Source organism: Barbus barbus (genome assembly GCF_936440315.1).
Source record: "Barbus barbus genome assembly, chromosome: 6".
NCBI lineage: Eukaryota > Metazoa > Chordata > Actinopteri > Cypriniformes > Cyprinidae > Barbus > Barbus barbus.
Window position 1 is genome coordinate 40,547,203 of NC_136734.1, and position 24,551 is coordinate 40,571,753.

General features: G+C 36.4%; 2 protein-coding genes across 2 annotated transcripts; one reads left to right on the forward strand and one right to left on the reverse strand.

The window, feature by feature from the left end:
- Nucleotides 1-712: 712 nt before the first annotated feature.
- Nucleotides 713-19,026, reverse strand: LOC306871795 (ATP-dependent RNA helicase DQX1-like). The gene is made up of 12 exons (XM_079419962.1): nucleotides 18,716-19,026; nucleotides 16,250-16,603; nucleotides 13,684-13,877; nucleotides 13,225-13,606; nucleotides 10,236-10,517; nucleotides 10,063-10,162; nucleotides 9,186-9,341; nucleotides 6,618-6,809; nucleotides 5,423-5,548; nucleotides 5,145-5,335; nucleotides 2,395-2,585; nucleotides 713-1,437 (listed from the first exon to the last, which is right to left on the reverse strand). Exons 2-12 carry the CDS (start codon nucleotides 16,544-16,546, stop codon nucleotides 1,257-1,259), a joined length of 2,292 nt encoding a protein of 763 aa, XP_079276088.1. The 5' UTR covers nucleotides 16,547-16,603; nucleotides 18,716-19,026; the 3' UTR covers nucleotides 713-1,256.
- LOC306871796 (isotocin-neurophysin IT 1-like) lies at nucleotides 18,611-23,748 on the forward strand. The gene is made up of 4 exons (XM_079419963.1): nucleotides 18,611-19,100; nucleotides 22,036-22,160; nucleotides 22,226-22,427; nucleotides 23,404-23,748. Exons 1-4 carry the CDS (start codon nucleotides 18,935-18,937, stop codon nucleotides 23,541-23,543), a joined length of 633 nt encoding a protein of 210 aa, XP_079276089.1. The 5' UTR covers nucleotides 18,611-18,934; the 3' UTR covers nucleotides 23,544-23,748.
- Nucleotides 23,749-24,551: the final 803 nt, after the last annotated feature.

Sequence of the window (24,551 nt, forward strand, 5' to 3'; positions counted from 1 at the left end):
AATTAGTAGTGTAAAGGAATTACCGCTTGCATTATTGTCAGACACCAGTTTTGTGAAGAAAATTAAACGGATTTAGTTGGACTTAGAAATAAACATCAATATTTAAAACTGTTTATTTATACTGATGCCCTGCTCAAATGACTCCCAGAGGAATAATCAGACTGATTTACATTTATTTTTAATATTAATATTATTAATATTATTTGACTTATTCTTGCAATATTTATTATGATTAACCTCATGTTTTTGCATACAGCAATGCTGTTCAATCATTGCACTCAATCACACAGGATATGACTTGTATACAATGATCAATCTATTTGTTATAATCGTCTATGGGCTGGAAATATTCGTTTATTTGAACAACTTTAATTTGATGTAATTATTGAGGATTGCATCATAAAGTGAGTGCATGAAAAATTGTTTAATAATAAGCTTCCATCAAACTTCTTTGATCTGGTCTTTAGTCATAATTGAATTATTTTAAACTTTGGCTAATTGAAATGCTCTTTAAGGTGATTTGCTGTTTGTATTGATTTCTGTAATAAAATAAGGTGGTCAGACTCGTACACATACAGCATGGCTTGCGCACTCCATTTTAAGACATTGATGAAATATATATCGTAATATCATAAAACCATCTTCCTTGGTTTCACAATACTGAATTAATGACTGAGTTTGGTGTCTTTAGAAGACGTATCTGTCTTTTTTTGCTCTGGGCACAGCCATTGATACAGGCTGCAGCCAACGTTTTATTACGCTACTATTTGAAACTTTCTCTTTTTGAACGTGGAAGTGTGATAAAGGCTTATAGTATATGAAAGCACAACTCAAATAGAAATCATATCATGATGCCGCTCTGTGTTTGTGACTGAACACAATCACACCGTGCCAGAAAACTCTGGAAAATGTTGTGTGAGTGAAGTGAGCTTCCGTGGCGTTCACAGACAGCTGCCATTCATTTATTCTACAAGAGACTGACAGACTAGAGTTTATTACTGATGTGACTGGACATGATTTGAGCGTCATCTGATTGGCTGCTGGACTCTGTTCCCTTACTTTTTCCACAGAGACTCTTTATTCACCATTAAAAACATATATAAATATAGATTTCATAGCCATAAGTCAATTACAGAAATAATAAATCTGTGCCAGACAAGAACTGAAGTCTGCTGAAGAGTGATCACAGTCGCCTGGAGGTCTGAAGATGTCGTCGTCGCCGCTAGTGTGTGTGTGTGTGTGTGTGTGTGTGTGTGTTACTGAACGCTGCACGTCTCTGCACTGTGCTGACTGCCCGCTTCTTCATGGCTTTGGTCCTGAGGGTTTGTGTCCTGCTCTTCTGGAGGAAATAAACTCTGTCTGAAGCCCATCAGCAGATCTCGGCCGTCACTGGCCGGAAGGTTCCCTAGATAGTACAGAGGCGCCAGCTCCACCAACCTGCGACACACACACACGCTTGTTTTATCTTAGTGAGGACATTGCATAGACTTCCATTGATTTTCTATCCATTTAATGATTTTTTTCTATCTCCTAAACCTACCCCATCACAGAAACATGTGGAGAACACTAGATCTTTTGGCTGATTTATAAGCCTTTCTAACTCGTGAGAACCAGTCAAATGTCTCTCTAGTGGGTTGTCATGATCTTTCACAATATATAACATTTCATAGATCATCACATTTCATCACATGACTCCATGTAAATATCAACATATCAATAAGCTATTCATAATTTTCTCTACCTCATATTGCTGCTATTTAAATACCCTGTACAACTTGTTTGCACTTTCCTCTTTATTACTATTTAAGTCAACAACATACTGACCTGTACATTTATATTTATATTTTTTTATCTTTTATTTTATTTTTTTCTTAATATTTGTATTCTATATAATTGCACTGTCCTTGTAGCGGACCTGACTTACATTTCACTGCTGGTTATACTCTGTATAATTGTACATATCTAGATAAACCAGTAAACTCACTCACACACACACATTACACTCCACACACACCTCATAATTACACTCCACACAGACACACACACGCACACACACTACACTCCACACACACACAAACATACCCATGTCATTATACAAATTTGTGTCCTCATAAACCACACACACACACACACACACACACAGACACATTATAGCATGCATGATTAAAGAAAATAAGGTAAATAAAAATAAAAATCATTTTAAAAAACCTAAATAAATAATCAGATTTTTTTTTAAAAATGGATCAATATAAGCTTTCTGGACAAAAAAAAAAAAATTATTTAAGGCATTTGGGTCATTTTTTGACCTGCGAGGGAAAGATTTGTTAGAAACGCGAGGGAAGGATGAAGGTTATGTCTGATGTTTGAGCAGGGTTTGACTGGAGGGTCACTCACATCTGCGGGTGGATCTCAGACACGATGCAGATGCAGTTGTCGTGACAGATGGTGAAGTCGTGGTAAAGCACCCAGCTGGGAGGGTTTGGCTGCGGTCGGCGGCAGTTATATGAAGAGAACGGGTGGAGGTGAGCCACGTGACGGTGTGTGAGCAGAAGATAGTTCCCTGAGCCATCAACATCATGAGCAACCTGAGGATCACACACAGAACAAGAAGAGACACACACCAACAAATAACTTATCGAGTGCTTTTAACAATATAGATTGTGTCAAAGCAGCTTTATAGTATTAAATAGGAACATAGTGTGTCGATAATGCAAAAGGACAATAATAAACACTCAAATGTCAGTTCATTGTGATTTCAGTGTATATCAAAACTTCATTTTTGATTAGTAATATGCATTGCTAAGAACTTAATTTGAACAACTTTAAAGGAGATTTTCTCAATATTTAGATTTTTTTGCTCCCTCAGATTCCAGATTTTCTAATAGTTGTATCTCAGACAAATATTGTCCTATCATAACAAACCATACATCAATGGAAAGATTATTTATTCAGCTTCAGAATAAAATGCTGGCAAAATGAGTTGGAATGAGCTTTTTATTTCCACATTCTTCATTAAAATACCTTCAAAATGACGTATGACTTGTTGGAATCGGACAAAAAATGCGGTTTGAAGGCGTTAGAGTCAGCAGAGTTGATTTAGAGAAAAATCAAGTTTAACACTCCAAAGAAAAACAATCACCAAGCAACGTTGCATATTTTCCTACAAGTTCTTTTCTTAATAATAATTACTCTATTATTAATCACAATATAGTTATTTTTTATTTTATCTTTATTATTAAAAATACAAACAAAGATGGAAATATGCAGTAGTTTAGTCGAGAGTGATTCCGTCTTTTCTTTTAAGGTTTGATTAATATTGAGACAGATCTATATTAAGACCTATTGTAATGCATAGATCTAATATAATAATGATACATCAGATTTTTCCCTAACCATTCTTGTAAGGCATAACAGATTATGCCTGTGTGAATCTCGCCAAGACATATTTCAGAATAATGTACTTTACCGGGAGATCTTGGAAAGGCACGTTATACTGTATGCACACGCTCTGCAAATGTCAATTTGCAATTACTATATGGATTAATTACTATATGTTTAATTACTTTATGGAGCATTGGGATTGCTAGAAGAGGCCTGAACTCGTTTTTGTGAAAACCTCAAACCTCTTTTGCCTGTAGCTCAAAATCAGGCCGTGCACATTCAACTCATTTTGCCAGCACGGGTCACATTTGTTAATTATTGTTGTTAATCACTGAAGAGTTGCCACAGATACAAAAATAATTTCCGATCTAAACTATACTATATTTCCAGTATCATTTCCAATCAACTGTTGCAGACCGCTTTACACAAAAACAAAACTGCTCATGCCTTGATTAACATCTCATGCACTGAATTGTACAGAAATGTCAAATAGGGCTGCATGATTAATCAAAATAAAACAGAAACTGTGATATGGTTTAGTGTGATTATCAAATGGCAAAGGCTGTGATTTAATTGAATATTATAATTTAACCCTCCTTAACGAAACACGCCAACATATTCTCAAAACTGTGATGAGAAGCGCTTCTAAACCAGCTGTTGTCAACAAAAGAGACGCTTTAAGGCTCCTGCAGATTTCAAGAGAAATGATTGGATGTTTTAATGTTTACAAATTAAATTAAGGCAGCCATAAACATTAGTATTGTAATATTAAATATGTACTGTAGCAAGGGCGTAGGCTTGCTTTGGAGATTGGTGGGGACATAATACCTGTGAATTGTACCTGTGAGCGCTGTGCTTCTCGTCCGGTGTGCGACTATACATGTATTAAATATTAATAACAATAATTGCCAAATCGTGCAACCCTACAAAAATGAACAGCACATCTGGAGCTTTTTTATTTTTATTTAAAATTTCATTTTAAATTGAAACTGCAATTATTATTTTAATTTTTTTATTTTTTTAAGAGAAAAAATGCAGTTCAATTTTTTTATTCTCCAAAGCATGCAGCCCTAATGTCAAAACATTTCAGTATAATCCAGATATCAACTACATTTAGCTGTATGTAAAACACTAAAATGAACCTGCCATAGTAAAGCTTTGTAAACAAATCCCTGTAGTTAATGTTAGCTAGTTAACATGCAAATTCAATACATTATGGAATTTTGACAGTAATAATAATAATAGAGAAATGTAATTGGGTTTACGTTGATTTACTTTACTATGGTTTTCACTGTAATGCAAATTCAATACATCATGGAATTTTAATAAGATTTAAGGTTTAAGATTTTTTTTTTTTAATTGTTAGAATTATTTTTGTTCTTTTTTCTTTGTTACCCGATCAGCGCTTTCATTTAAGAAAGACACTAATGATAGTGCACCTTATTTATTTATTTTGTTCTTTCTTTCAGTTTCAGCTGATGTAGAAACAAAACAATTTGCAAGGAGGGAGTGAAATTACAATATTGACAGTGTTATAAATAAAAGTGCTTGCTCAGTTCAGTACTGTTGTTATCATTGTGTAAAACAACAAATAAATATCGGTTCTGCATATCAGTTATCGGTCACATAAACATGCAAATTATCGGTATCGGTTATAAAAAAAAATCAATATAAGCCGATCTCTAGTTAAGCCGTACCAGTGACAAGCCAATCAGAACACAGCATTCTGGAGCACCGTGGTTTAGTTTATAGTGTGCGTTTACCTTCAGGAAGAAGCCCGATATCAGAGCTCTCTTTATATTGGTGCTGTTGTCCTGGCAACCGAAGGCGGGAGGAGAGACGGGCAGCTCGATTCGCTGCATTACCTCCAGTAGCTCCGCCCTGATCACCACAGCCAATCGTAAGGCAGAGGCGTTGAGGAAGTTTGTCCTGCACCAGACCTCGTCTTCGTTATCTGAGGACACACACTCAGTCAGTATTCCTACATGATACAGTATTCCTATATCAGACGCATCAGTATCCGTCTGATGCAGTCACTCACGCTGAAGATACGCGTTGTAGACGTTGATGAGGGTCATGTGATCTCCGTCCGGATGCAGCAGGGGTCGTCTGTGGGTCGCAGCCGCCTCCTCTTTATTAGCCGGAGGTGTAACGAAGCACGGCGGAGCTGCAAGGCAAACACACACTTACTCAAGACGTCTGTGTGTGTGTGTGCGTGTGTGTGTGTGTGTGTGTGTGTGTGTGTGTGTGTAAACAGTGTTGGGAAGGTTGCTTTTACAGATTACAAGTTACTCAATCTAAAATGTAGTAAGTAGTGTAACTATTTCAATAACTGTATTAAAGTAGTGTAGTGGATTATATTTGATTACTTTTCTATATCTCTAACGAATGTTTTCAGCTGTTAATCATGTTGAAGCATGTAAAGCAGGTTAACCTTACAGTAGAACTCAACACTGATTTCTGTCAGACTTTCAAAATCCTTCATCACTTGAACTAAGACTATAATAATCTAATTTTAAAGCACAGCCACCACAGAATCAAACTTTAGCAGCTCTTTTCACTTTGAGATCATTCAGGTTAAACACAGATTTAAAATCATAACAAGATATAGTTTAATAGCTATGAAACTGTTTATGAAATCAAATCTATGACAGCAAACACTGGCATCTAACAATGCTTTGGCAAAAACAGTTAATCTTAAAAAATAAAGCATATACATAAACCCAAATAGGAAATAAAACAGTTATTGAATAAGCATGTGTCCTAAAAACATTGGTGTCTCATATTTTAAAGCAGTCAATGTAATTTATGAAAGAAGTCAATAAAAATCTCTGTGTGTGAAAAATTGAGATGTAACCCTTTTGTAATTGTTAACATTTTCTTAAGTAATTTAATTACACATTTTACCTCAGTAACTGTAACAGACTAGTTAAATTTATTGGTTACACTTTATTTTAAGGTGTCCTTGTTACAGTGTAATTATACATTTAAGTACTCAGTAATATTAATTAACTACATGTACTTACTATATGGTTAGGATTAGTGGATGCATGTAATTATGCATGATTTATTGTAATTATAATAGTAAGTACATGTAACGTGTAACAAGGACACCTTAAAATAAAGTGTAACCCATTTTTTTGTAATTAAATTACGTAATTCGGTTACATGTAACTAGTTACTCCCCAACACCGTGTGTAAATGAGTGTGATCACAGGCATGAGAGCAGTCAGTACCGGTCAGCATGGCAGCGATGGTCAGCAGCTCGTTAACACAGTCGAACTCGCAGGACGCGATCAGAGCTTTGGCTAACGGCGGCTCTAGAGGAAGTTCAGACATGATGATTCCCACCTCTGAGAGATTCCCATCGTCATCCAGAGCCGCCAGATAATCCAGATCCTCCAGAGCCTGCATCAGCGCCGCCGGAGCTGCACACACACACACACACACACACACACACACACACACACACACACACACACACACACACACACACACACACACACGAGTTTCTCTAATCTGACCAGCTGGTTCAGGGCAGTTCACAGAAATCATGGTGCAACAGGGTTGCTGGGAAACATCAGGTCTGATGTAATAAAAGCCTCCATTGTAAGAGCTCTAGATTTACCAGTTCACCTAAAGCCAAACACACACATATGGAGCCATTTTAGTCTCAATAATAATTCACGCTAAAGACACAATGCACACAGCCGAAACCAAATTCTAATGCATGAAACCTCATTCATGTGCACGAAAATATATATATATATATTCACAAAAAACTATTTACATGCACAAAAAATATATATATTTTCATAAATTACGTTTCACAAACGCAAAACACATTTCACAGATGTACAACTGTGCACAAAAAGTTTTGAATGTTCAAAATTTACAAGTTCATGGACTGAATATGCAAATCGTCATTCGTGTGTGAATCGCCTTGGATTTGTTTCCTGGCAGCGAACTCCTCCCACTTGGGTCACTCATACAAATCTGATTGGCTAAAGCGTACGAGTGACCCGCGTGGGAGGAGGTCCATAATGAACTTTTTGTGCACATTTGTACATGCATGTGAATTAGGTTTCATGCATGTGAATTTGGTTACGCATGTGTGCATCGTATCTTTTGTGTGAATTATTATTGAGACTAAAACAGCTCCATACACACACACAAGAATGAAGATCATCCCTACACACACACACTCACACAAACTCTCACACACACACACTCACACAAACTCACACACACACACACACACACACACACACACACCTCCTGTCTGTCAATGAGTTTGTGCAAACACTACACAACGGATGAGCAGATTACAAGATCCTAAAACTAAACTATTCAAATAATTTATGTTACTTGAAATAAAGTTTAAATAAACAAACAAAAAACTATTAATGAAAATTTGAAATGTTGTCTTGGCAATAAAAAAAAAGTTTAAGCACTAAAATTACTCAAATTAAAATAAAAAATAAATGACAGGTAAATATAAATATTCAAAAGAAAACGTGACCAAAAAAGATAAAATAATGTAATAAAATGCCTAACATTTAAGCTTAATATTAAGTTTAAAATGAAAATGAAAACTGAAAATATAGAAATGAAGCTAATTCAAAATGTTAATACACCGCTTTCCGAATGAAACTACAGTCCTGGAAAAAACTCTCAAACACAGCAACAGGACCAACTAAAACTAAAGCTGTTAACTAGCACTAAATCTATTAAAAATCATTTTAATAAAATAAAACACTATAGGGTCATTCTGTATCAACGCAACCAGAGGTCCTCAGCTCAAATTTGGGATTTTATTAATATTCTTTCAGGTGAAACAAATACATAAATGAAGAAGAAAGCCAGCATATTAAATGTCACAGATGTATATTTACGGAGTAATCCACTATTCTGTAGAGCGGGGTCAAAATGACAAGCTTTACCTGAGATTCAGAGCCAGATTAAAAGAGGGGTAAAAATGACTTCAGTAAGATGGCAGCATCGTTATGTTATTTTTACACAGAGATTGGTAGCTCTATTAGTAAAATCTGTTGACTTTAGCAATCTGTGTTGCATTATGTGCCAATGGTGACCGTTTAACACTAGTCAACACTACTTTTTTCTCCAAAGTTTGCATGTCTGTAACTCAAGAAGTATTAAAGATATCTTAATGCCCTTTTAGATATTGGGTCTTAACAAACTTTCCTTTTGGCCTCGTCATTTCTAAGGTCCTGTGTGGTTCAGTTCCAGAGATATGAGCATCTCAATGCAGCTCCTTGTGTAAATTGTTCAAATGAACACATTTTCAGTGTCCAAAACCAAATGTTGGTCACTATGCATTAGACTTATTGTATTTAAAGAGGAATGTCTGAAGAACAAATAATAAACTAGAAATGTATCTTGTTAGCCTCTATTAAAACAGAAATGCACTGAAACGGAGAAGTTGAGGCACATTAGCTCTCAGTCATCTATTCTTAAGATTCTGTATTTGAATACATTTAATATTTTGGCTTTCATCACGTTTGTCTTTCTTCAGAAAAAGTATTGACAAAATCAAAAATTGAAGCTAGGCAAGTTTCTGAAATGTGGTTGATTTGACACAGAATGACCGAATATAAATATTATATGAAAACTTAAAAAAAAAAAAAAAGTTGCATTGGCTTCTAATGAAATAAAATGTTAAAATACTAAAATGACTAAAACGTAAAGTAAAATGCAAATATAAAAATAAAAGCTAATTTTATCAGAACGGTCACCAAAAGCGAGGAGCTTCAGTCTTGAAGCGTGTGTTTGTCTGAACTGACCCGGCCGGTCCAGGAACTTGCACTGGCCCATGTCTGCGATGTCCAGCCTCTTGAGGAGCAGCACCAGATGACTGAGGTTTGCTTCTGTGACCGCCGGACAGCGAGACACGGGCATCTCGTCATGCATCTGCTGAGAGTAGAGCCGGAAACACACGCCTGCGGCACACACACACGCACGCACACACACACACACACACACACACACACACACACATTACTACTAATGAATGAACAGACCGTTTCATTCACTTATTGAGATGTTAATAAATTATTAACATTTTGTATTGGATTTTATTTTTATATTTTCTGGTTTCATGTTCATGTGAGTTAATGTTAGATTTTGTCATTTTCAAAAACATATATACAGTTTTTAAATGTTATTTCAGTTTGAATTATTTTTGTACATCAAGATAATTAAAAAGAAAATGAGAAATGATGCCTTGGAAACTAGCTGAAATAAAATAAGCTTAAGATTTTATATTTTATTTCAGTTAACATTTACTTTATTCCAAATAAAGATTTTTTTTATGGTTCTAGTTTTAGTTAACTTTAGTTAACCCTAACCTTGAACTGATCGCATGTAAACATTGAATGCAAGGCAAGTCACTTCAGATAAATGCATGAACATAAAACAAATTTACTCAGCCAGATGTATAAATTCAAACCACTTTCCCCGAATGCTCATGCCCATCTTTTTTTGCATGCAATGATCGTGAACAGCACTTGTGAATGACACAGCATCATAGTTCTAGTTTCACATAACAGCACATATGGACTGCTTTTATGCTGCTTTCACTGAGTCTGATCACATTCAGAATTTCAATTGAATTGAATCTGAACTGTCCATGATTCAGTTGTACGCTGGTGTTTTACGCACCGGGCTGTGTGCTGTTGACCCTGCGGGCGCGTGTGTCGGCCTGCTGTTTGCTGATGGGCTGCTGAAGCTGTGAATCCGCTCGGATCTGAGGGTTGTAGATCTGTGGAGGAACAGAAGGATGAAGACCGAGCCTCATACGACAGAACCGACACACACTCTGAGCTCTGACTCACGGTCTTCAGCTGGACGCCGCTGTCGATGACGTATCGGATGTTCCTGAGCGAGAACGAAGCCTCTCCTAAGACATCGGTGAGGATGACCCTGCGTCTCTGGGCTGGAGACTCCTGAGCGTCCAGCGGCTCGTTCTGTTGTTTGTCCTCGGGGCTCTCTGTATCGTAAAGCTGCTGCGATGATCCTGCGATGCCGGCGTGAAGCTCGATCACACGCAGAGACAGCAGATGAGCGCTGAGAGACACACACTCCTTCTCCAGAGCCGTGCGACACTCCTGGATCTCCTGACACACACAAACACACAATAGAAGTACTAATAAACAGCCAATATGTCTAAAAAACTATAAAAACTTAACTATTAATCTATAATCCTAAACTTATTTTAGATGTTGTTATTGTTAATTAAAAACACAACTATTAAACATTGTTGATGTTGCATGAATTGAAAATTAAATGTTTGATGACTTCAAAATGTTCAAATGTTGCTACTAATGAAATAAAACAAGTACTAAAATTACTAAAACTAAAATTAAAATCAGCTAAACAAACATATATTACAAAAATAACAAAATAACCTAAAAGTAAAATAAGAACAAAACAATAAAAGCTAATTCAAAATATTAAACACCATATTGGTAAATACAGTGCCTCATAAATAAAGCTACAGTCCTGGAATAAACACAGCAACAGGAGAAATTATTCATTACAGGATTTTCTGTATACTTAAATATAAATAAAAATATATATTTACATAAATAATATTTAAGTACATAGGTACAGTTTATTTATCAGATATAAGGATCTGAAAGCAAACATTAGTCCTCTGTAATTGTTTGATTTTGTGAATAATGCAGCATGCAAAAGGACATTTTGCATTAAGATGTAAATTCCAGTTTTCAGCAGTAAATCCAAACTCAACGAGTTGTTTAAAGTGAACAGGACAGGTGTATTTTACTGTCATGATCTCTGAAATCACTCTTTCTGATGGTGTTTCTCCAGCAGAATGAGGTCAGTTTGCTCAAGGGACTGAATGAGGGAGTGATGCTGTTGACAAAAGGAGAGTCTGTGTGTGTGTGTGTGTGTGTGTGTCTGTGTCTGTGTGTGTGTGTGTGTGTGTGTGTGTGTGTGTGTGTGTCTGTGTGTGTGTGTGTGTGTGTCTGTGATTATAATGAAGAGATCAGTGCAGGGATCAGTGCATTATTTACATACGAGAAAGAAAAGAGCAGGATGAGCCAAGGAGAAACTTAAAGACGCATAAAAAAAGTTATGTATATGATATGCGACTCAAAGAAGAAATATCTCCTGTATTAAGGCTGTGATTCATGATTCGATTAGATTCTGATAAGGTACAATACATATAAATTTATTTTCAAGGAAAAAATCCCTAGAATAATGCTGAACTATACATAAACACCGTCAGTCGGTGCATTACTATATTAAAGTGATTTATAAGCAGACATTTTTTTATAATAACTGTTTTAAAATAACTTTTAAAATAATTTTGTTTGTACTCCAGCTTGTTGAAATATAAATAAACAGTATTTTAACTTGTTTTCATGACAGGTTCAGTAAAAATATCATGAATATGTAATATACTGCAAGTATTTATCAAAATGCTCCTCTATAGAGTTACTGTTTCTAGCTGACTCTCTAGTTTATGGTCACTGAATGTCTTTTCTGGGGTAAATGTGATGTTAGGTGACATTATTGATCACAAGCTGATTTATCTTTCTGCTGTTGAATCGCTGATTGATCAATTATTTAATTCATGATTGATTTCAGGAAGTTCTTTCAGGTTTATTTGCTGCTGTAACTAGTAGTAAAGAGGAAGAGATGATCGGTTCATTACAGCCATCTCTCAGAGTCACAAAACAGCATTTACTGTTTGAATTTGGAAAATTGACAATTTAAAGCGGAGACTGTTTCACATCAAAAGTAACAGCAAAGTTTACTGCGATTTATTGGACGGGAGGCATAATGTTTCATTACGTTTTGTTTACACATCAACTGAAAACAACATAGATTAAGTCTTGGGATTTAAGAATCAATATCAAAACGAGAATCAATTAAAACAGAGAAACTGATAGACAAACATTTACTGAATGAGAAGATAACAGCAGAAGATTTCTTGGTCATACTTGGTCCAATGCTCACTACTAAAAAAAACATTAACTATGACTTTTGCCTCTATAAACTCCTCATTTGCTGCTTATTAATATCCTAACGATTTTTGGCATAAAATAAAAATCGGTACTACATAAATTGTATTGTTGGCTATTGCTACAAATATACCCTTGCGACTTATGACTACTTTTCCAAGGTCACATATGAGATTTTGCATGGAACGTAAAAGATGATGTTTAGCAAAATACCAGGAAAGAGAAGGTAGATTTATAAAGTCAAGCTCCAAAAAAGACTAAAAAGAAGTTGTGTATGCGATCAAAAAAAAAAACAAACAAAAAAAAATTGGTGACACTTTAGTATAGAGACCAATTCACACTATTAACTAGTTGCTTATTACCATACCTATTATTAACATTTATTAGTACTTATAAAGCACATATTCTGCATGACCATATTCTACATCCCTAATCCTACCCAATTCCTAAACTTAACAACTACCTTACCTTAACTATTACGTAAAGATCACATTCCATGAAGATATTTTAATATGCATTGCTAAGAACTTCATTTGAACAACTTTAAAGGAGATTTTCTCAATATTTAGATTTTTTTGCTCCCTCGGATTCCAGATTTTCTAATAGTTGTATCTCAGACAAATATTGTCATATCCTAATGACATATCCTCAATTTCATAAAATGTATTCTTATGACTGGTTTTGTGATCCAGGGTCACATATTACTTTGAGTAACCTGAGGGTGAGTACGTTCATTGTTGAAGCGTGTGAATGATCCCCAGCAGATAAAGGATCAGATCTTCTTACTGACTCAAACCGCTTCAGCGGCGGCGTGACTCATAGAGACTCATACCTGCACACTGGGGAGGAACACCAGTATGTCTCCTTCCTCTCCCCTGCGGTGTAGATCCAGGATCATGTGACAGGAAGCCGTGGCCAGGTCGCGTCCTGTGGACGGCTCTCGGTACAGTATTTCAGCGGTGTAGTTTAGTGAGGGAACGCTGAGGTGAGGAACGCTCTCTCCCAGGAAGCTGGCGAAGGTGTGTGCAACAGCAGGCTCGGTGAGCAGTACCACCCTGAGCTCGGAGCGCTGGCGGCACACGTCACGCAGCAGCCCCAGCAGTGCATCCGTGGCCACCGTGCGCTCCTGAGCCTCGTCGATGACCAGAACCCCGTACTGCCGCAGCAGAGGGTCCGACATCATCTCCTCCAGCAGGAGAGAGTCTGTGACAAACCTGCAGAGAGCAAACGTTACTACAGCGTTAAAGTGGCACAGAGCAGTGGCGGAGAGCAGCGAGCGACATACTCGTACCGCAGTATGGTGTCCGGCGTGCAACCGTCCTCGTGAGGGACCCTGTAGCCCACCTCCAGCCCCAGACTCAAGTCCATCTCATCGGCCACTCTGAGCGCCAGACCGCAGGCCGCCGCCACATACGGCTGACAGCAGCACACCAGACCCTGAGAGAACTCGTGAGACAGAGCGAACTCCACACACCACTGAGGAACCTGCACTCGAGTCACAACAGAGCAGAGAGACACTTCAGAGAGCGGGAAAGAGCAGAGGAGAGGAGAATAGAATAGAATAGAATAGAATAGAATAGAACAGGACAAGACAAGACAAGACCAGACAAGCAGAATAGAATAGAATAAAATGTAGAAGAATAGAACAGAAAAGAATAGAATAGAATGGTATGTAGCAGAATAGAATAGAACAGAATAGGATAGGAAATAAATGTGGCAGAATAGAATAGAATAGAATGTAGCAGAATAAAACATAACAGAACAGAATATAATGTAGCAGAATAGAACAGAACAGAATAGAGAAAAGCAGAATAGAATAGAATAAAATAGGACAAAGCAGAATAGAACATAATAGGACAAAGCAGAACAGAATAGAAGGATAGGACAAAGCAGAATCGAATAGGACAAATTAAAATAGAGAACAGAACAGGACTAAGCAGAATAGAATAGAACAGAATAGGATAGGATAAATTTGAATAGAATAGAACAAAGTAGAATAGAATAGAATGTAGATGCAGATAAATTAAGACTACATGACTCAAGAGTGCAAGAAGTGAGTGATTAATGAGGAAGAATAAAATAGAATATAATACAACACAATGGAATGGAATGGAACAGAATAGAATAGACCAGAGGACAATAGAATAGAATAGAATAGAATAGAATAGAATAGAATAACACAACAGAACTGAACTGAATACAATAGAACAGAACGGAATTAACTAGAATAAACTAAAAAAGGATTGGAATTAAATAACAGAAAAGAATATAATAGAATAGAACAGAACAGAAAAGTAGAACAGAACAGAAAGAAAAAGAATTGAAAGACATTCAACAATCCAGAATACAATACAACATAACAGAATACAATAGCATATAATGGAATAGAATTAAATAGAATAGAACTGAATAGAATGGAATAAAATGGAATAGTACAAATTATATAAAAAAGTGCACAGAAAAGAATGTAATATAATAGAACAGGATTAAATTGAATAGAATGGAATGAGACAAGACAGAACCGAATGGAACAGCTTTGAACAGAATAGAATAGAACTCAATTGCTCCTTTGCAGGAATTGAACATGCATCCTTCTGGTTTCGAGCCCTGATCCTAAAGGAATGTTTTGGGTGTAATACTGTACATGTTAAGCTCTTCTGACAGCATCTGTGGCATACTGTCCATCACCACATTAGATCATCTGAGTCATGCTGACAGTAAACAATCACTGGATTCCTGCGGGTCAACCGTACTGGAGGGTTCATTAGCAGAAACATGCTTATGCCTATATTTGTGTTAAATAGCTTAATTCTAAAAAAAGCTTAAAGTTTATCTTTCTGAAAGAAGTCTCTTCTGCTCACCAAGGCTGCATTTAACCACAAACACAGTAAAAACTGAAATATTGTGAATTATTATTACAATTTTAAAACAAACAAGAAGATACCTAGCCGCACACTGAATCCACTACATTTTTATTTTATTTTATAAATTGCATAATTAAAATTTAAAATAACTGTTTTCTATTGTAATTCTACATAATGTATTTCTGCAATGCAAATGTGAATTTTTAGCAGCCATTAATCATGTCTTTAGTGTCACATTTAGTATTTATTACATAGTAGCTGTGTTATAAAAGCAATAAAACAGTCACTGCTCTGTGTGTTGTGCCTGACAGCAACCTTTAGCCGTGACTACAGGCTTCAAGAGCTTTATAGAAAAAATTGTGTCACTTTCTTTGCTTTTACAGACTGAGGGACGAGTTATTTTTCAGTGGTGATCAACAGCACGAGACAGATGCCGTCCACAGAGCTGGTCTTTTCATTGACTAATTGTTGGTTCATTAACAGTTACCCTAGATAGGTGTATCTTTATCAATAGTGTAATTTGCGAATGATAACTTAGCGCTGAAGTAAAACACTGCAGCTATCATACTTAGAGGTCGTTGCAAATGCATGTTGAACTTCAAGGGATAGTTCACCCAAAATTTAATATTCTGTCATCATTTATTCACCCTCATGTAGTTCCAAACCTGTTTGAGTTTCTTTCTTCTGTTGAACACAAGAAAATATATTTTGAAGAATGTCAGCAACCAAACATTTTCTGGTCTCCATTTCACTTCCATAGTATTTTTTTTCCCCTATACTATGGAAGTCAATGACTACCGGCAACTGTTTGTTTGCCAGCATTTTTCAAAATATCTTCTTTTGTGTTCAACAGAAGAAAGAAACTCAAGTTGGTGGTAGGCTAAATGATGAGTAAATTGCTTTCATGTTACACTTCTGAGAAACTGGACACGAACAGAACTATCAACAGATCAGAAGTGTGAAGCAGCCAGTGTTTGTGATGTACATAAGGACCTGCGTGCTCTTCCCCGTTCCTCCATCTGCACTCAGGACGATCATGCTGTGTGACTCCATGTGCTCCAGCAGACTGAGCTTCAGACTCCACACGGGCAGCTGCTTCCGCTCCTCCAGAAATTTGTAGTAGCGCGAGGAATACGGCAGCCCATCGTAGGGGTTCACCTCCAGATCGGCCAGATCCTCGTCTTCTCTCTCACCGTCCTCCTCCAGGTCTCCGGATAGAAGAGATGATATGGAGAGATTGTCCAGGCCTGAGAGCGCAGGAGAAGGTTTGGGGACGGCTGTGGAGGACATGTTGAATGCGGACGGGCCGCTGACGGAGCCCTGAGGAACACCGCAAATGAAAACTACCTGCGCAGAAGAAATCATTCAGCCAAATATTTAGGATTTGAAGGGACTAAAATATAATCATATTAAAAAAATATAACCTATTAAACAGTTAATTCATTATAATAATAATAATAACAATGTACAACTATTCATTAATGACATACAGCTGGGTAACAGCCTTGTTCAAACTAAATAAGCTCTTTATATCCAACATTATTTGAGACTAACTTTTTTCCTCACAATTGAGTTTTTTTTCTTCTCACAATTCAGTTTATATCACACAATTATATCAGAGATTTGTCACAATTCAGTCTTTTCTCGCAATTCTGACTTTCTATCTAACAAATCTATGTTTTGAGTTTATATGTTGCAATTCTGAGTTTATCTCTCACAATTCAGTTTATCTCTCACAATTCAGTTTATCTCTCACAATTCAGTTTATCTCTCACAATTCAGAGTTTTTTCCATGCAATTTCAAGTTTAGGCCTATATCTTCCATGCCATTTGTGTAAGACTAAGGAACAGCTGAACTGCTCTTTTCTAGCGATTGAAGCCAGTGAAGAACAGCAGCTGAAGCTCTCAGTTATTCTACACGTCAGGAATCCAGCACATGTCTTCCAGCAAATGCACTGCAACACACCGCCTTCACTGCATTGTAAAGGACACTACAATGCACAACACTATCCCATTGCCCTCAGAGTGTTGCATAAATGAGTCACTATCACATTGTTCACACTATCGTAACCGCCACTAACTCAATATGCAAGCGTCTCCTGGGTCAAGTTAGCCAGACGGTGTCTGATAACACACAGTAGAATGATAATATAAATTAAATTAAGTTAACCTACTACAACACAAGATACAGGAGAACATAGGTAACGAAAGGGACTCGTCAGCATTACCAGTGATGTTTAAACAAGGCACTGATGCATTTGGTTACTCTAACACGTGTGTTTGGGAGGGACTGATCAGATGACACACCGCAAACAAAACACCTGCAACACTGCTTCAAGTGAAGGAGAGATTCAGGAGGCTCCTGACCGTCCATCACACAAACACAACAGTTTCTCATATTTTGAATTCATTTTTATGTTTTCTCTTTTCATTTTAATTGTAGTTTAATTTTTAGTATTTTTGGTGGAGTTTTAATTTTACATTTTTATTAGTTTTTTAATATATATCTCTATAGTTTTTATTCATTTTTTAAAAGTTATTATTATTTTATTATTAGTTATTTTAGTGTATCAAGTTACACTAAAAGAAAATGAGAAATGCTGCTTTAGTAACTCGCTGAAATAAAGTTTAAAAATAATACATTTACATTTAGCAGACGCTTTTATCCAAAGCGACTTACATTAAACTCAAGTTACAGTTTTTACATTTTATCAGCTCTTGCTTTCCCTGGGAATCGAACCCATGCCCTTGGTGTTGCTAGCACCATGCTCTACTATTTGAGCAACAGGAAAGCCTATAAACAGGTCTAATAAATAAGTTTGGTTTGTTTTTATATTCACTTATTTAATATTTATTTTATTTCGAGTGACCAAAACATTTTTTATGAATGCATTGTTAACCCTGACATGCATCTATGGAGCAGCTGTGCTCTCAGTCTCTATTGTGCCAAGATATGACTGATGTGTTCATAAAATCAGGAATATTTAGTAAATAAGTGCATGTGTAGCAGGCTAGGAGAATAAGAGTGCAGTGTGTGTCAGTGATACTGAGGTCAGATTAAAGCTCAACAACAACAAAATATCACAAACAACAGAGCAAAGCATGCTAACTAATCCCAAACATATCAGTACTTTATAATATTTACACAAACATCAACACACTCTGAACATGACCTTATTTGTATTTATTCAATAAGAATGGCAGAATGTATGTTTTTGATTCGTAAACAACCAAAATAATCACTGTGATATAACCCTAGGATTAATCTATGGAATGTTTTATAATAGTACAGTGTGATTATTTTAATGAAATGATGTAATGTTTTGTGTTCGGACGCGTTTCCTTTAAATCTGCATAATGAGCGAGTATCAGCTGACTGTCAGAGATCAGACAACAACACGCAGAATAAACACGAGAACAAGGACAGAAACACGAGAACGACAGGAAAACGACATTTACCTGAAACACATTTTCGCCACAAACCAGCTGATGTAAATGAGAGAGAGTTAATGTACATCCAGCGACTCTCGCGATGACACGAAATATAACCCTTCACAGAATAATGAGTCTGAAAGCGAACTGCTTTAAAATCGATCTGAAGCCGTTTTAGTGCGATATTCTGAGCTCATTCGTGACTGTTGACGGTATTTCATCGCCAGAGAGCGAAACTCCGCCGCCATGATGAACCTCACCTCACGGCCGCGTCTCAAATCCCGCTCCGCTCCCTACATAGACAGCACTACATCACTCACGTGCGTTCCATGTTGTGCACTAGGCAGGGCACTCCAGAGGAGTGGAGCCACAGCCTCGCGCGCAGAGCAGGTGGAGCTGAAACCTGAAGCAGGTAATAAAGAAGAGAAGGGTGGAGACCGACAAACACTCAATAAATGAATCAATGTCAAATAAAACACAACATACGAACAATGTATGATTATGAATTAAGAGCAATAAGTAGTGTGACTATTTCAATTAGGCTACTTTATTAAAGTAATGTAACTGATTGCATTTGATTACTTTATATTAATTTAATTTTAAAGCACAGCCACCACAGAATCAGACTTTAGCATCTCTTTTTTTCTGAGATAATTTTGAGGTCAAATACATATTTAAATCATAAGATATAGTTTAATAGTTATGATACTGTTTTTTGTTTGTTTGTTTGTTTCCAAATAGCTATGACAGGAAACACTGGCATCTAGCAATTCCTTGGAAAAAAATGTTAATCTTAAAAATGAAGCAAATAAGATATAAAACAGTTGTCAAATAAGCATGTGTGCTATAACCCATGAAACTGTGTCTCATATTTTAGAGCAGTCAGTGCAATTTGGGAAAGAAATCAATCAAATCTGTATGTTTGTGAAAATATCCAAATGTAACCCTATTTGTAATTGTTAATATTTTCATTACTAACTGTAATTTAACGACACATTTTTTTTCTCAGTAACTGTGACTGATTACAGTTACATTTATTTTGTAATTAAATTGCGTAATTCTGTTACATGTAACTAGTTAGTCCCCAACACTGATTAAGAGTCATAAAGAAACACAGCTTTTCATAAAGCGTCACCAGTCCAGACCTGATCAAAAATATTGATTATTTCTAAAACGATTATCCCTGGTTCACTCCTGGTTGCGTCAGAATTTGATGTGTTGGACTCTAAGGGTCAGACTTCCAACAAGTCTGAGGAATATACTCAACTCTATCCTCAATTTTCTTATTTTGTTTAGTAAATTGTCATAAACATCCAAATATTATTAATTTATCATATTTTATTATTATTATTTTAAAAACTATATTTTAATATATATATATATATTTTTTTTTATTAATTTATTTTCCCTATGTTTCTGCTTTTCGTGTATGCGTTCCTCTTGTTTGCACGTGAAACTTTCTGTTGTTGCTCTTTAATGTTCTCCTAAAGATGTTTGTGTGAGATAATTTGTGTTTTATTTAATTTTAAAAATGTAGATATTGCTGTTAGCTACTGTAATTACACCATGTGTCTAATCAGTCCATCAGTGTTGACACTGTGCTTTTCCTGCAGATCCAGAGAGATCAGTCCTGCATTTACAGCTGATTGCAACATAAAGAACATAAAAACGGATGAGTGCAAAAGGAAAATTAGTTGTGCATGAGAAAAAGTATACAATTTTATGACTACAACAGATTTATTTTTTGCTATGCAACGATTAATTCATCCATTAATTCTGATTATAAAATTTTGCTGCAAGAATTGACTTAAAAGAAAACACACATTGGTGCCAAAATGACCCTGAAACAACAGTCAGTCAGTTATTTATTAATACATCTAAATAGTGTTAAGTACTTTTGTATTAAAACGGTTTGTTCTTATTTTAAAGAAATATGTTCAGCTGCTATATTTCCTCCATTCAAATGAACCAATAATTATGTAACTGGTTCAGTGTGGTAAAAGCAGCATGTGACTTTCAATCAGCGGCTGCCTATGTTGACCCGGGGTAATAATTCTATAATTAGATTAAATCAAAGGGATATGTGACCTATTAAAGGCTAATCAGAGATGAATGAATAAAAAGCAGGAAGGACGTGTTCATTGAGACAATTCTGTTATTAACGTGTGACTCGACAGGCTAATCACTTCAGCATTCATTATTCCCTCGAGTCCAGCGGCTCATTAGTCTGCCACGAGTTACATCTAAACACATCAGAACATGTTACGTATTCAAGAACATGGCAGTTGATTTATTTTCTAATTTAGTACTTATTGTCATTCGTCTGATATAATAGACACATTGCAGAACATATAACAGAATATGGATGTCAGAGGTTTAATATGCAGAAGTCTCAACCATCATCAGTCACCTTGATGACATGGTTGTTTAGATGCTTGGTGACACAGTCAAGGGTGTTTTGCATGAATAGCAGTGGGCCCTGGACCGAGCCCTGGGGGACACCTGTGTCCGATATGAGACAGTATGAGCTTCGATGGTGGAATCTAATAACTGTTGACCAATTAGTCAACAAGTCAAAGATACAAAGCATATGTGTCTTGAAAAGGAGTGGTTTCATTCAACTAGAAAACATAGCAAGACTAATAGTTTGGGGGTTAAACTGATCAACATACTTCAACATTACACTTAATATAATTGGAACTCAGCAATGACTATTGTTTTTGCACTCTGTTTTTAGGTTAAAAGTTATTTATTGGCATCATTGGTTCCGTGATGAAAATCCATGGAAACTTTCCATTGGACAAAGGTTCTTTAGACTTCTTTAGATTATTAAAATGTTCTCCACAATAAGAAAACATGGTTATTTAAGAGTTGTTCACTGAAAGGTTGTTTGGGAACCCAAATGGTTCTTTTATGGCATCACTGTGAAAACCCTAGTTTCAGAAACTTTATTTTTTAGGAGTGAAATCTCAGGAAGCTCTACAATGAATAGTCCTGTGCTAATTCACCTGTCTGATGTTATGCCACATCACGGGCCGTTAATGACGCACATCCCTGTTACTGGACAATGTAGTGACCAGTTCACTGACTTAATCAGGTCACATCATTATCATTTAGATGGCTAAGACTCCTTGATTGTAGCTAACAGGTAATAACGTGATAAGATCACGCAGCAAATAGGTATAAAAAGAGTCTCCTCACAGCATACAAATGAACATCGCTGCTTAAAAGCTGAATCGCTTCATTATAGCTCTCAATTTCAGCCTCGGTAAAGTAAGTACAGCATCTTTATTAAAAGTAGTGTATTATTTGGAGTCTGTTGTGTTATTTTCGTGTCTCTGGCACAGATATGTCCGGAGGTCTGCTCTCAGTGGTCGGTCTGCTGTGTCTGCTGTCCATTTGCTCGGCCTGTTACATCTCTAACTGCCCCATCGGAGGCAAACGAGCCGTACAGGATTGGCCATCTCGACAGGTGCGTTTATACACTTCCTGACCTTAAATTGAACAACTGAGCTTTAATTTCCTTGTTCTCTGTAGTGCATGTCATGTGGTCCTGGCGATCGTGGCCGGTGTTTTGGTCCCAGTATCTGCTGTGGTGAAGGCATCGGCTGCTTGATTGGCTCTCCAGAAACACTCCGCTGTCTGGAGGAAGATTTTCTTCCTTCTCCATGTGAAGCGTCTGGAAAAGCGTGCGGTTATGAGGGACGCTGCGCTGCTCCCGGGGTCTGCTGTGACTCAGGTCAGCTTTACCCATTTCATATCTTATATAAAAGTAATTTTACTTGATGACTGTACTAAAGTATTATTTTGAGGGATTTGTATTTTGCTCAAGTGCAATTTAAACTTGATTACTATATGTGACCCTGGAGCACAAAACCAGTCATAAGGGTCCATGAGATTTATACATCATTCCTAAACTGAGGAGCATAAGCTCATATGTAACCCTGGACCATAAAACCAGTCATTAGGGTAAATATTTTTAAATTGAGATTTATACGTCTGAAAGCTGAATAAATAATCTTTCCATTGATGTATGGTTTGTTATGATGGACAATATTTGGCTGAGATACAACTATTAGAAAATCTGGAATCTGAGGGTGCAAAAAAAAACAAAATATTGAGAAAATCTCCTTTAAAGTTGTTCAAATGAAGTTCATATTACTAATCAAAAATTAAGTTTTGATATATTTACGGTAGGAAACTTACAAAATATCTTTCTTAAGAGGTTCTGTGGTCCAGGGTCAAATATTATATTTGATATTATATTTGACTACTTTTCTGAGGAAAAAAACAGTACTTTTTACCTCTTACAACTTTGTTTAAATTTTTTAACTAATATTTGCAGATTTGTTTTTCAGTCTTAAGTACAAATATCAAATACAAATATATGAAATATGGTAAATGAAAGTTCAAATATGCATGCTTTATGTGTGAGAAACGATGTTTGTTTCTGCATGTCAAGCATGCACTTTCATCATGGAAATTTCTATGATAATCAAATTTGAAGAAGCATATTAAACACTAAAAGGTGATTAAAAAGAAAACCTCTGGTGAAAATAAAATGAGTTTTTGCACGTTATCTTAATAATTCATGGGAAATTATTCAATGATTTACCTGGTAAGTTTGCAAAAATAAATCTGTTGAGAAAATGAATGTGATTTTCACTTCTATGTGTATTCACCTAACTGTAACTGATGGTTTGTACGTAACTCAGAGGGCTGCAGTATGGATCAGTCGTGTGTGGATGGAGACGCCGATGGTCCAGCCGCCGCTTCATCTGCCAGCAGCCAAGATCTTCTGCTAAAGCTGCTGCACCTGTCAAACCACGCCCACCCCTACAGACTCCACCAATGAAACACTCACAGAAGAGTGACATCATCTCAGGAGGAGCCGCCCACCAACAACAATGACTCATCACCTACTTTTTGTAAACCAAGTTTGTATAGCCGCTAGATATTTGTATGGCTAATACATAGAAGCAGGTATTAGTAGTGCTGTATTGATGATAGCTTGACTGTACCTTTGTGCAGCTATTAAACTCTGAGAGAAATCCTCTGTTTAAGTGCTTTTCATTACAGAGACAAATCTATTCTGTACATTTTCTGCATTTTATCTCATCTGCTTCATTGCTGTGTCCAACTACAAACTACTTGAGACCTTTACTCATGTATTTTCTCCATTTGGACAAACTCGCTTGATGCCCATCATTGCAATGTGCCCACAAGGCTTCAAACTCAAACCTGAGATTTTGAATGCACACACACACACACACACACTATGCACAGGTTTTAGGCCGGTATGCAGATCGTTTGCTTTGACCTGAAGGATCTTGTTTGTACGGTCAAAGAAGAGGAGAATCTTATGAACCATCAAAGCAATGAACTTGAAATCTATTTCACCACCATCAAATCCAACTGATGGTTGAAACAGTATATGTGCCATATACTCTGTTCAGTTTATCCCCTAGAATCTTTTGCAAAACTTCCTCTTTCCTGAGATCATGCTGGTTTTCTCTGTTCATCATGTAATTCATCATGGACTAACTCCTCTCCCATGGTGTCAAAAGCATGCAATGAACCTCTAAAAGGAAGCATGTTTGAATCAAAAAACTATGCAGAATTTCTGTCTAGCTGTCCCATATTAACTGGAGTTGAGGTCCAAAAACTGAGTTTGATTGGGGGTTTGGGGGCATATGGTAAACTACACGTAAATGATAACAGAATGATAATAGAATTTTAATAATTAGGTGAACTTTCCCTTTAAATTTCGAGCACAGACCAGCCATAGGCATGATATACAAAGCTGGCAACACTTGAGTTTGTTGTCAAAAACAGGACATATGCAAATATTTTTATTTTAATA

Bases quoted from the DNA above. Each gene is read 5' to 3' on its own strand.
- LOC306871795 (XM_079419962.1), bottom strand. From the start codon at position 16,546: ATGTCCTCCACAGCCGTCCCCAAACCTTCTCCTGCGCTCTCAGGCCTG. The intron at 10,518-13,224 runs GTATGAGTCTCT...TGTGTGTGTCAG, and splicing joins TGTTCCTCCCCAGTGTGCAG to GAGATCCAGGAGTGTCGCAC. The intron at 2,586-5,144 runs GTAAACGCACAC...TGTGATCCTCAG, and splicing joins TATCGGGCTTCTTCCTGAAG to GTTGCTCATGATGTTGATGG.
- LOC306871796 (XM_079419963.1), top strand. From the start codon at position 18,935: ATGATGAACCTCACCTCACGGCCGCGTCTCAAATCCCGCTCCGCTCCC. The intron at 22,161-22,225 runs GTGCGTTTATAC...TGTTCTCTGTAG, and splicing joins AGGATTGGCCATCTCGACAG to TGCATGTCATGTGGTCCTGG. The intron at 22,428-23,403 runs GTCAGCTTTACC...TACGTAACTCAG, and splicing joins CGGGGTCTGCTGTGACTCAG to AGGGCTGCAGTATGGATCAG.